The sequence below is a fragment of the Globicephala melas genome, chromosome 20 (assembly GCF_963455315.2).
Source record: "Globicephala melas chromosome 20, mGloMel1.2, whole genome shotgun sequence".
Lineage (NCBI taxonomy): Eukaryota > Metazoa > Chordata > Mammalia > Artiodactyla > Delphinidae > Globicephala > Globicephala melas.
Window position 1 is genome coordinate 31,724,755 of NC_083333.1, and position 13,024 is coordinate 31,737,778.

A 13,024-nucleotide genomic window follows, 5' to 3' on the forward strand; every position below is an offset into this window, starting at 1 on the left:
AGTACCAGTTCAGTCAAAGTAGAGGATGGATGGGTGGAATTGAGACATAGTAGGGATGCAGATTGGCAGAGGTAATGATTGATTCCTTATAGGGGCTCTGGGAGATGGAGGAGGCTAGACATGGCTCCCTGGATTCTTCCTTGGATGACCAAAAGTTTGGTTAATCACAATCTAGGTATGAGCAGCAAGTTTGGCAGAGGCAGTGGTGAATTCCATTTGGGATGGGCTTTGATGTTCCTGTAACATCTAGGTAGACTATCATGCAGTTGGATATAGGAATAGGAAACTCAGTGGTAAGGCCAGCCTGGAGATAACGATTCAGGACCTAGGATATCAGCATGCCCTTAAGGAGTGTATTTGTTGCACTGTGCGGTGTGATCCAGTGGCAGGGGAGAATTGCTAACAGCTGTGGGAAGGGACATGAATGGCCAACTCGATCTGAAAGTATGAAGTAAGATTGCAAAGGAGAAATGGCATTTGTTCTGAGCCCTAAGGTATCATCAGAACTGTCAGTAGGATCCAAAGTAGGAAAAGACACTGGAGTCTAGGAAGAAGACTTGAAGGCCTCTTAGGGACAGGGTGACTCTTCTCTCCAATACGTTTGATCCTGTAGGTTCTGTTTACCTCAGCACTGCCTCGTTTTGGAAAACTCCACTGGGAGTATTGTATTCTTTTCTGTCTGTGTACCAACTGCACACTGAGGAGCCCATGGAAGATATTTGCTGAACATCCTCATGTTTCTGGGATCTAAACCTAGCGGACGTGCAACCCTTTCTTGCATTCCAGCGAATTATTTGCATTTCCTGCCTTTGCAGATCACAACGTTCTCCAGACTGCTAACCAGTCATGACTGTGAACTTTTAGAATCAGAAGTAATGGACAGGGCTCTGAAACTCACCATCCTGTCACTGCAGCACTTTGACACCGAGTACTCCTTCCTCAGGGAAGTTCGGTGAGGGTCTCTGCCTTCCCCTCCCGTTCCTTTCCCTCCTCAGGATCCATCACTTTGTATTTCATATGTATGGCTATGGTAACCACTGGTGTTCTCACCACTTTTGGTTAGTGAACCTTGAGGACATGTGACTCTGAAAAGGATGTTGTTAAATTCTCCAGGTGTCCTTCTCATCTCTGTTATCCTCTGCAAAAACAGCCCTCTCTGAATCCAGCATCCTTATGCCTCATTGGGAGGCATTTATTGGGGCTTTTTTCTTTCACCGCTGGATTGTCTACGCACCTTACTTGCAGAGGAAAATCCCACCTGAATAGTTTTTCTATATACCCCTTCTATTTCCCATCACTTTGGAGAATATTATCACCAATTTTTAGGACAGAAAACTCACTTGGATAATTTCCTTTTTCTTTCAGAAACTGCTTAGCTCACAAAGCCAGTTATAAAATCCTCATTATTCAAACAGATTTTGAAGATGGAATTCACAGTGCTCAGCTCATCGCTTCAGCAAAGTATGTTTTTGTTATTTTTCTCGGAAACTGCGTAGGAAACTCCAAATTTATTCAGGAGCTCCTAAAGAATTTCTTCCCTGAAAACTGTATAGTATCAGAATGAACATTAAAAATAAGAATAAAAATTATTCTCCCTTTTTATTCCTCTAAATGTGGACTAGAGAAACAAAGAGAGAAAAGGCTCATAACAACACAAAAATAGCCAAATGCAACAAGTGTAAATAACAGAATATTAGCAGGATATAAAAGAGTATCCTTGGAACATATGTTAGCAGACATAATTTGGTCATTATTCATTTTAAACTACATGATATGAAGTTATTGCAAGTTTAAGGGCCATAATGGTATTTAAATGCTTTCAGTTGTATTTTTTGGGCAGCTTTATATTGTTTGTAGGGGAAATTTGATACTTTTAGAATTAACTACGTTCCCTTATTACTTGATGTTTAAGTAAAAGTAATTTCTGGACCTTCTAAAGCATTGGAAACCATATTTCATATCTTGGTTGTCTTTGGCCATTGGTTGTCTGTTCACAGAACTCTGTTTCTTGAAATGGAAAGGTCCGCCAGCCTTACCTTAGTAGCATCAGAGCAAGCCCATCAAGGGTTGTAAGATAGGGTTCCTGACCAATAAAAAAAAAAATGCCATTTCAAAGCAGAGGGATGCAAGAATGGGGGAAAGAGATGAGCCTACTTAGAGAGGTCTTGCTCCCATTCTCTTGTAAGAGAGGATAGCAAGCTTGAGGGTATGAAATCTATTTAAAGCTAAAAAAAATGTGAGATGGAACTTGACCGCTCCGAGGACACCCTTCAGGCATTTTACAACGTCCATTTTGTTTATTTTCTTGGGTTTTGTTTTGATTTATTTTGTCTTTGCTTGTTTGTTTTTAAAATAGGTATTCTGCTATAAATGAAATCAACAAGATACAAGGAAATAAGGACTACGTCTTAGTCTATTTCATCACAAAACTGTCCCGGATGGGAAGTGGAACGTCCTTTGTAGGATCCCATGGAGGTAGGACCAAAATATTAGTGAATATGTTTGTTTAATGATGTTTAAGTTGTTTCTAATTTGGTCCTATGATGTACAAAGTCTGACATTGGAACATTAATATTAATCTCAACAATATTTTTTTCATTGAGATTTCTTACTGCTGATTAATGCAAAAAACACTCATCTTTGGACTGGCTGTTCCAACATATAGCACTTCTTTCATCACTTGTTGATAAACACTTGATTAATCTCTGGTTCCTCACCTTTTACTATATGGATAATGCAGAGAGAGAGTTCCAGCTAACAGTGTTACGAATGCATGGATACTTTATGCCTGCTTCTGGGGTGGGGAAATGCTATCTTAAATCTCTCTCTCTCTCTCTCTTTTTTCCTGAGGAATTAGCCACCAAATATTTATCACACAAGCACACCTCGTTTAAGTGCACTTTGTTTTATTACACTTGACGGATACTGCGTTTTTTACAAATTGAAGGTTTATGCCAAGTCTATCGGTGCCATTTTTCTGAAAGCATTTGCTCACTTCATGTCTCTGTGTCATATTTTGGCAATTCTCGCAATATTTCAAACATTTTCATTATCATATGTTCTATGGTGACGTGGGATCAGTGACCTTTGATGTTACTATTACGACTAGCTGAGGGCTCAATGAGGGTTAGCATTTTTTAGCAATGCAGTATTTTTTTGGTTGTTTTGTTTTTGTGTGTGCTATACAGTATTTTTTAATTAAGGCATGTACATTGTTTTTTGAGACATAATGCTATTGCACACTTAATAAAATACAGTATAATGTAAACATAACTTTTATAGGCACTGGGAAACCAAAAAAATTGTGTGATTCAATTTATTGTAATATTTGTTTTTTCGTGATGGTCTGGACCTGATCTCAAAGTATCTCCAAGGAATCCCCTGTATGAGAAAATTAGTATTCTAGAAATAGGCAAATAACAGTTTACTTTAATAATTTCATAGTTAATGGGGGGCAAAGCTTGCCGTTGTCTCACACCCCTCTACTAATTATGATACAGCAAGTTTAATAACAAATTTATAAAAGAATCACAAGCCTTCTTCAAACATTTTTTACAAAGTAGTCATCTCAGTTCTTAAAACTGAATTTTATGCTAAAGTTGCTAACAGCTGTAGCATGACATCTATATGGTTCCTGTGTATATTGAAGGAATTAGACTTCAGGATACAAATTGTTCATTCCGCAGTGCGTTGAAACATAGGGTTGGTAGTGTATCCCTGCTTATGACTGACAGGAAGAAACCAGAGGAGACAGGGAAGCTTCTGGGGCTTGTTTTCCCAGGGCTGTGGCAGTCTGTACACATCGACGACCTCCGGAGATCCACAGTGATGGTTTCGGACGTGACTAAATTGCAGGATGTGGCCATCAGCCAGCTGTTTAAACCAGAAGATCAGCCTGAGTGTGAGTGTGGAGGAAAGTTCCTCGGGGAGACAGGATGGTGGGAGTGGCTGCAGGGAGGTGTGTGCGGCGCTGCGAGGATGGGACCTTAGGCTACCATTCCCTTGGGTCCAACACCTGCCCCTCGGCAAGAGCTCGGGACATGTTTGCTGAACTGAGTGATGATGAATCGAGGGCACTGTCTACTGCTTTCCAAGGCCAGGAGAAGACAGTATTTCCACAGGAAAGGTAGGTCTTTGCAGGTGCCTGTGGAACATGTCAGATTCTGTCTGCCCTGCCTCCCGGATCAGCCATCCGAGCCCAGGACGGAGGTTCGGGTTGCACTGATGGACCACATCCAGTGGGCGAACAGAGGCTGATCTGCATGACTGACGGCCTGTCCTTTGGGGACCCTCTCCCGAGCTGTTGCCAGGGAAATCCCAGTGGTTAGAGCCCCAGCACGCCACGTAGAGGCTGTTGCCAGTGCTCCCCTTCCACCTCTGAACAGTAACTCCATTGTTTTGCTTCTATGCAGTGGAGGTGGAACACGGGGCCCAAGACGATGGTGAGGAGGTGATGGAAACTGAGGTGGCCACATCAGGGGAAGTGGCAGAGGTGGAAATGGAGACAGAAAGTTCTGAGGCAATGGACAGCCCGACCTCTGGACCAGGAAGTGATGTGAGTTCTTGCTCTTTCTAGTCCTCTGAGCCTCCGTGCTGTTGGGCTGCCCTTCCTTAGACTTGTCTGAGGAGTGGACTCAGCTGTCCAGGGCTTAGCCCAACACTCCTCCCCCTGCCACTGCAAGTGCAGGTGAATTACCAGTACCAGATCTGACCTTGGCTTTTCCTGGTGTCCCCTGGTCAGTTTTGCTCTGATCCTTGACCACTGACGGGGTCCCCAGGCACACGGGATCATGTTACAGTGGTTTCCTTTTTTTTACTTTTTATGGCTGTACCACGTGGGTTGTAGGATGTTAGTTCCCTGACTAGGGATTGAACCCAGGCCCACAGCAGTGAAAGTGCCGGAGCCTTAACCACCGGACCGCCAGGGAATTCCCTCACAGTGGTTCTAAGGGGAACTTGGCAAGGGCACGTGGCGGGAGCTTGGGCAGGAGGAACACTGTGCCCCCTGTACATAGGCGCTTAGACCTTGTCTCCCATGTGTCGCCTGGCTTCTCCTGACTTGTAAGTGACAGAAACGGAAGGTTTGATTGTCTCTGTCGACAGACGCAGATCCTGGACACCACCAGGCTGCTGGGAAGCTGTATCCAGGGCGCCGTGGGCATGCTCAGAGACCAGAACGAGGCTTGTCAGCGCAGCATGCGGAGGGTGTCCATTCTCCTCAGCCTCCTAGACAAAGATGGCAAGTACAGAGGCGTGGGGCCCCTCTTGCCTGCACGCCAGCCTGGGCTCCTTCTTTGGACCATGAATCATCCCCCCGCTGCCGCTTTCTGTGGCTCCCAGAAGCAGCTGGCCCCCTGGGAATCTAAGTGCACCTCCGGGATTTCTGTAGACCTGGCCTGCCCAAAGGAAACGGGCTTACCCTCCTGCTGGGGCAGGTCAGGGATGCAGAGCCTACCACTCGGTGCCCAGGGATGTGCTGAGTGCCCATCTGCTCTGCTTTTCCATAGCCGCTTTCTTACGGGTCACCAAGATGCGCCTCTCTGTCCTTTTAAAGAAGCAAGAAGAGAACTACCTCTACAATGTGAAAGACTGGGTGGTGAGGGAAGCCTCCAATCAGGACGCTCTGCAGGAAGCCGGCACGTTCAGGTACTGCCGTGAAGGGAAACCAGGGCTGGCTGGGGGGTGGATGCATGGCTCTTCCAGCCGAGGAGACGCTTCTTTCCAAACCTCTGAGAAATTCAGAGCTGTCAATATTTTTTCCCCAGAGCACAAGATGGTCTGGGCGGCAGTTACATGGGGTTTGCCAGACTCTTTTCTCTACTTTTGTGTGAGTTTAAATTTTTTCATAACACAAAACAAAACAAAACAACCCAGAACATCTGTTCTTGTTGGATGTAAACTTGTACCAGCATGACCATTACCATAGAAATGGGTGCCTTTTTAGGTTAGTAAATTAAGGGAGGGAAGCGAAGTTGTTTTCCCAGGCCTCCTGCGTGAAGTTATTTGATTACTACGAAAATAAGACCCAGAGTATTCATTTGTTGTCCCTGGTCCTTTTTCTGCAAAACTTGACATTGTTTTCAAGACTAGCCCGTGACAACCTTTGTGGCTGAGGCAGGGGGCATTTGCTCTGTATCCCAAATGGAAGATTCCACCCGCCCCTGTCGGCAGGGTCGTCTTAGACCTGTGACTTCACCACCCTGGCCCTCAGTTTCTTCATCTCTGAGAGAAAGGTTAACTCATCCGGAGGCTTGGATTCAGCAGGGGTGTGTCGCCTTCATGCCATTGGCAGGGGGGACACGTGGGAACATCCAGGGTTAAATGGACCATGTGAGCTTATTGATGCTGGGTTTGTGACTGTAGGGTTTTTCTGCTTCTGTGTTTTTCTGTAGTTAGCCTTCATTTCTTTCCTAATTGTACCTTCTGAAGGAACTTTATAAGATTAGATTTGGACCTAGAATTATTTTCATTTCCCTTGGTTCCTCTGTATGGATTTTACTAAATGCTTGTTTTTACATAAATGCTTCTTAAAATCTGTATTTTCAATGTACCCTTGACACCACCCCTTCACTTACTGCACTTCCCACATTTGCCAGTGTTCAAAGGGTGTTCATAGTGGCAAGGGTGGCCCCACTTGTCACTGCTCTGCTGTTTGCTCTGCGTCAGGACTGGCCTCCTTGCACTCAGGGGCCGCCATGGATCCGACCAGCATCTGAGTCCAGGTGGAGCTCTGGGGCCTACTGGCCCGTTCTCACAAGGGTTTGGAAGCTGACTGCTCACCCTCCATGTGTTTTGGATTTCAGTCATTTGCCCTCTTGGCATTAAATAATCCAAATTGGGATAGTCTTTACACAGTCAGCCCTCCATATCCTCAGGTTCCAAATTCACAGACTCAACCAACTGCGGGCCGAAAATATTCGGGAAAAAAAAAAATCCGGAAAGTTCCAAAAAGCAAAACTTGAATTTGCCACATGCTGGCAACTATCTGCATAGCATTTACCTTGTATTTACAACAGTTTACGTAGTGTTGACTTTGTATTAGGTGTTATAGGTAATCTAAGGATGATTTAAAGTGTAAAGGAGGATGTACGTAGGTTATATGCAAATACTGCACCATTTTATATAAGGGACTTGAGCATCCTCAGATTTTGTATCTGTCAGGGTCCTGGAACCAACCCCTTATGGGTATGGAGGGATGACTGTACTAGGGTTTTTCCAGCACCCAAAGTCTGCATATGTGACCAGGTACAGCTTCCCCCATTTCTCCCTGCAGCCAGCTTTTACCTTTCACTCTCACAGTTTTCTGCACATTTCTGGTTCAATATTTTTAAAAAGTATTTCTTTTTCTTTTCAAAATGGAACATGCATTTTTCTCCCCAATATTAATTACCTAGTAGTAGATTTCTTTGGCCTTACCATAAGAATTTTTAAATGACTTAAGTTTATTTTTATAAAATAAAATATATTTTATTACTAAATATAATTGTACATGTATGAGTTAATATAAGCAGTCAAGTTTATATATATGTGTATATACGTATATATAAATATTCAGATCTAATGTACAAAACCATCAACAATAAAAACTAAGTTCTAGATAAAGATATGCTTTCTTGTTTAACGTACCTGGAATGAATTTACTTTGGTCTCTTTATTATATTCTATTCCCAACTGATTTTTTTTTTTCTTAAAATAACATTTTTTTCAAATGAATTTGGTCATTCTTTTCTTTATTTATAGAGCCTGGATGACTTGTTCTGGAAAACAGCTACATAACAAAATAAAACAAATACTACTTGGCCTTTTCAACGAACTAATTCCAGTTTATTAGAGGTAGAATTAAGGACCTTTCCAATTCTGCCTCTAATCTTATTTCGATTTGCAAGTCTTTCTTCTAGTACTTAAAAATGATGTAAAAAAACATGAAAAACACAGCTACAGTGTAGGAGTAGTAGAGCAGATGTTTTGTTACTGCGAAGAAGGCACAAAATGTGAAAAGGATGCAGGCATCCCAGTGTGATCTGTGGTCCCTCAAACCTGAGCAGGCCTGCTTCTCTCCCCAACATAGGCAGACCATCTGGAAGCGGGTCCAGGGTGCTGTGACTCCCCTCCTGGCGAGCATGATATCTTTCATGGACAGAGATGGCAACCTCGAGCTGCTGACCAACCCACATTCTCCGTCCTGGGCAAGAGATCTTTGGATGTTTATTTTCAGTGACGTTAAGCTTCTGAACATTCCTCTTGTGGCAAATGATACAAGGTGAATAGAAGACTTTCTTTTCATGGGAAGGGAAAAAAACCCATAACATAGCAACAAACTTAATAGGCTCTCCCAGGTGTTTGATGAAATATAGTTATGGGTTTTAGAATCACATTTAAGTTGGCTGTTTTTGTAGCCTGAAGGGTCATGGCATTACAGTAACAAAAGAGTTGACGCGAGTTCTGAGAAATACTTGTTTCATTCTCGGCTTTCCTCATTTCCCTGTTCTCAGAGCACCCTTTGCAGTTAAAATGGCCAGCTTCCACCTCGTCTACACTGGCGAAGCTGCACGTAGGAGAGCGTTTGTGTTGATTTTCCTGCTCCTCCTGCCAATGGCGGGAACCACAGAGCCTATCCCTAGACCCGATCTTGTGTAACTCAAGCTCAGCTGGCCTGCCAGAACCTTCCTGTTTGGATTTCAGGGGGCTTCGATTCTCTTTGCCTAGGTATAGGGTAAGGGTGGGTTCAGACACCACCAGACTGGTTCTGCCCAAGACTTCAAGCAACCTACTTAACCCCTTCCAGCTGTGGTTTGTTTTTGTTTTGTCTGTAAAACCAAGAGATAACATAAGGTCATCCTTGAGTTCCTTTATAACATAAAGGTGAGCTGTTCAATAGACCGGGGAACTGTCTTTGTAGCCCACTAAGCCTCCCAGTTCTTAAGGATGGAGAGGAATTGGCATCAGGAGTGGATCTCGTCTTGTGTCTTGAGCGGCGTCTCACTAACCACATTCTTGGTCCTTGTTTGGCCGATTGCAGGTCTAAAGGGGAGATGTCCTGCATCATAGTGCAGAACTACATGAACCTCTCAGAGGACACTTCCAACAGTGTCCCGTTTAGCTGGAGAATCAAGGACTATCTGGAGGAGCTGTGGGTCCACACTCAGTACATCACGGGAGATGAAGGTGAGCCCAGCGATGGTGGGAGGGGACGTGTTCTGGCAGGAGGAGACCCTGCTACCCGTCATAGGTGGTCACCCCCATTCTGAGTTCCCTGGGCAACTAAGGCACCAGGACTCAAGATGTCCCCAGCTGGGCCCTTCTCAGCAACCGCCAGTGACCAGAGTAGAGTAATACCTTTGCCCTGAGTCACAGGGCACCTTGCTCAGTTGTCACGTGCCAAGTAGTCTGGCCACAGACATTCCAGGAAAACCGATGGTCACATAGCACTTTTGGGAAAGTCATCTTTCATACATGAAGTAATCTTTTCAAAGTTTATGTATAGTACTGCTTTTTAAAAATACAGGACAAAGATGGTTACTAGACTTGTAATCATTTCATAAGGTAGGCAGATGTCACATCACTGAAACTAACATAATATGATATATCAACTATATTTCAATTTTTTTAAAAAAAGGAAAGATTTCTTAAAAAAATACTGGTCAAAATACTTGAAGATGAACTTATTTTTCTAGGTAAGCATTCTGCCACTCTTTCTGAACAAACCTGAAGCAGTCTCTCTCCTGAAGAGAGAGTATTTCTCTTTCTCATACCATATCCTAACTGACCCTACTTTTCTATAATAGCATGTGACTTGGGGGCCAGCATCGCATCCACTAGACGGCAGATCTTTTTGATTTGAGCAGCATATGATCCCAGCCCCTGGAGGGCAACCCACTCATTCCTGGTTCGCTTGGGTCCGGGGTTCCCAAAGCACATTATGACTTGGTAGAAATAAACTTGATCTATCCCAGGTTGTGTTCTCTTTGGGGCTGGCTAGGCTTTTATGACCGGAATGGAACATTCCTTCTGACTTTGTTTCTGTTATTCCACTGAGAAGATATCTAAAGTGTCCAGAAATGATGATAAAAAATGATGATTAAAAAGGCAGCCTTATTAGAACCATGTCCATGTCCCTGCATTCAGCGGGTAAGGGGAGTCATGGTCAACATCCTCACCCCAAGCCGTTCTCCATCTCCCCCCTCACCCACCCCCGGCAGGACTGGCAGAGAAGTTAGTGGAGCTCTTTCAGCAGACCGCACTGGGCAGGTTTCTTGCTCAGCTCACTGTAGACCAGCGGCAAGAACTTCTTCAGTGCTACCTGAAGGACTTCCTTCTCTTGACCATGAGAGTGTCCACTTGGGAAGAGTTAAACGTGAGTACTGACTAGGGGGCAGGGTGAGGCTGGTATAACGTGGACAAGATGCCAACATGGGAACTTTTCCTCAACTTCTGGAGCTGTAGTGTTTGTGGAACAGAATGTGGTCCAAGAGGACAGTGGTATGAGAAAATGCCACTGACCCCCTCAGAACTCTCGGGGCTGGATGCTTAGCCCACTGACCAGCGCCCCTAAAACATGGAGCTTTTATTAACAGGAAGAAGACCTCCGATTTCCTGTGACACCTTCTTTTTAAATGTTTAGTTTTTCTTGAAGAAACTTAGGTAAATATTTAACTGATCACAGCAAGGTAATAATAATGATATTAACTAAAATTTCAATGGAAATATTGAAGATTTCAAACTTCAGTACCTAAAAAAGGAAACTGACAGATTTGAGGAAAACATACTTAACAGCCAACATGATTAAGGGTTAATAAAGTATTCTTAGGGTACAATAAGAAAATCTCCTCTAATTTTTAAAAATGAGGGAAAGTTAGAAATTAACTATTAACAGAATAATTATACAGATGTCCAGAAAACACTGGAAAAAGTGCTCAGCCTCACTAGTAAATCAGCAAGGCATGAACAACTTTTAGATACGATCTTTACTTGCTCTTGTGGCAAAACTGGTTTTTAAAACAGCCAGGAGGGGGCTTCCCTGGTGGCGCAGTGATTGGGAGTCTGCCTGCCGATGCAGGGGACACGGGTTCGTGTCCCGGACGGAGCGGTTGGGCCTGTGAGCCGTGGCCGCTGGGCCTGTGCGTCCGGAGCCTATGCTCCGCGGCGGGAGAGGCCACAGCAGTGAAAGGCCCACGTACCGCAAAAATAAATAAATAAATAAATAATAATAACTTGGCTATAAAACAGCCAGGAGTTCCTCCATTGCCAGTGGCGGTGTGAACGGCGTGATGCTTCTGCAAAACCATCTGTCGGGATGAATGAAAAACTTCACAAAATCTGAACTGGCGATTCTGTCCTGAGAACGTTGTCGGAGACGTGAACAAATATTTTATTCACGGGAATGTTCTTTGCAGTTTTATTTCTAAAAACAGAAAATTAGAAACAATGTAATTGTCTTAAAATAAGGGTTGGACAAATATTTGTACAGCCATTTGACTGGTTAAAAACGATGTCTTCGAGCATGCTCGTGATAGAGAGATGCTTGTAATGTAAAGTGGAAAACAATCAGGAATACTCTGTGACCCTGATTGGGGACCACGGGGAGAAGAGGTATGGATCACAAACGTCTAGAAGGGACGACACCAAAAAGTAAACGACGGATACTAATAGTGTGCATGGTTTTTAATTTTCTTTTTTGTCATTTTTGAATAGTTCCGGTTTCCCACAAGGAAAGTGTATCTTTTTTAAAAAAAATAATTTACAAGTATATAGTAAAAGCTTGTTTCTCATCCCAGGTTCTGCAGATGGCTCTGGGGTCCTGCATCAATCAGCTGAAGGCAGGAAGGCCAGCGGAAGAGATCTCCTTACCGTCCGTGCACCTTGCCTACCAGCATTTCAGGAGCCGGCTACAGAACTTCTCCAGGATCTTGACCATCTACCCCCAAGTTCTACAGAGCCTTACAAAAGGCACCTGGAACCACAGCTGGGCCGGACATGAGATGGTATGGCCCCTCTTAGGGACATCACGTGCCTGCAGCCAGGCTTGGCTTCCTCAGGCGACTGGGCGGTTGCTCCTACTGCCGCCCTGGGAAGGGAAAGCTTATGGACCACATTCCAAATGGGAAACATCTTCATGGGGCACACATGTCAGTGTGGCTCCTCAGTTAGAACGCATCTAGCTCATGCTTCCTAGATCCCAAGACAATGAAAGGTGAAGCTACAAGCCTGGAACACAAGAACACACTGGGCTAACAGCCAGGGCCTCCAACTTAATGGTTAGAGCAGCCCAGTGGGGGTCAGGGGACAGGCTGCTCAGTCACAGGCCTGTTCTCTGCCCCCCAGAGTCTGGATGTGTTTGCTGCAGTGGCCTGTGCTGAAATGCTGACAGAAAACCTCCTGAAGCCCAGTCCCCAAGCTTGGTTACAGATGGTGAAGAATCTTCGCATGCCGCTGGAGCTCCTCTGCTCAGATGGGTACCTGCAGGGCAGCAGGATGGTAACCGTCATCAGGGATGTCAGGTGAGATCCAGGAGTCCCGGGCACATGAGAGAGAGAGCAGATGCTCCTGCCACAGGAGGTGGGCCTGTCCTCATTCATTCTTTAACGTCTCTTGAACCCTTACTAAATGCCAGGCATCATGATGATCTTAGAGAGGTGTACATTCAGGGAGTGCGTGGAGTGATGGGGGTGATAAAAAGGCAGCAGATTATGATGATCCTGAGGGAGAAGAAGCAGCTGCAAAGGACCCCAGCAGGGCAGCAGAGAGGGAACACACAGGGTAGACTCTCCAGGGGACATATCCTGTGCTGGCCTTTAAGGGCGAGGTGGGACTCACCGGACACAGTCAGAGGCATAGAACTTGAGATGTCCCAGCTGAGAGTCTGAGGGGAGGGGCGGAAAGAGACAAAGTGTGTGGAGGTCAGGGAGCACATCACAAAGGGCTTCTACCTAATTCTTTCACCCACCTTCACGCCCGGTCCTTTTCTTATCTTTCAACCCCTGTGCCTTGGAACTGCCTCCCTGCCCCTCTTCATTCATCTCAGGCG

General features: G+C 44.7%; 1 protein-coding gene across 1 annotated transcript in view; it reads left to right on the forward strand.

Annotated features, from left to right (window-relative positions):
• Positions 1–13,024, forward strand: part of RNF213 (ring finger protein 213) — an 87,293-nt gene that overhangs the window by 43,773 nt on the left and 30,496 nt on the right. Inside the window, exons 28-39 of the mRNA XM_060291226.2 lie at positions 816–952; positions 1,366–1,461; positions 2,357–2,475; positions 3,782–3,901; positions 4,413–4,555; positions 5,104–5,251; positions 5,508–5,646; positions 8,069–8,260; positions 9,020–9,165; positions 10,200–10,354; positions 11,775–11,981; positions 12,322–12,497. Coding sequence (XP_060147209.2) covers positions 816–952; positions 1,366–1,461; positions 2,357–2,475; positions 3,782–3,901; positions 4,413–4,555; positions 5,104–5,251; positions 5,508–5,646; positions 8,069–8,260; positions 9,020–9,165; positions 10,200–10,354; positions 11,775–11,981; positions 12,322–12,497 — 1,778 coding nt within the window. The remainder of the gene's footprint in view (positions 1–815; positions 953–1,365; positions 1,462–2,356; positions 2,476–3,781; positions 3,902–4,412; positions 4,556–5,103; positions 5,252–5,507; positions 5,647–8,068; positions 8,261–9,019; positions 9,166–10,199; positions 10,355–11,774; positions 11,982–12,321; positions 12,498–13,024) is intronic.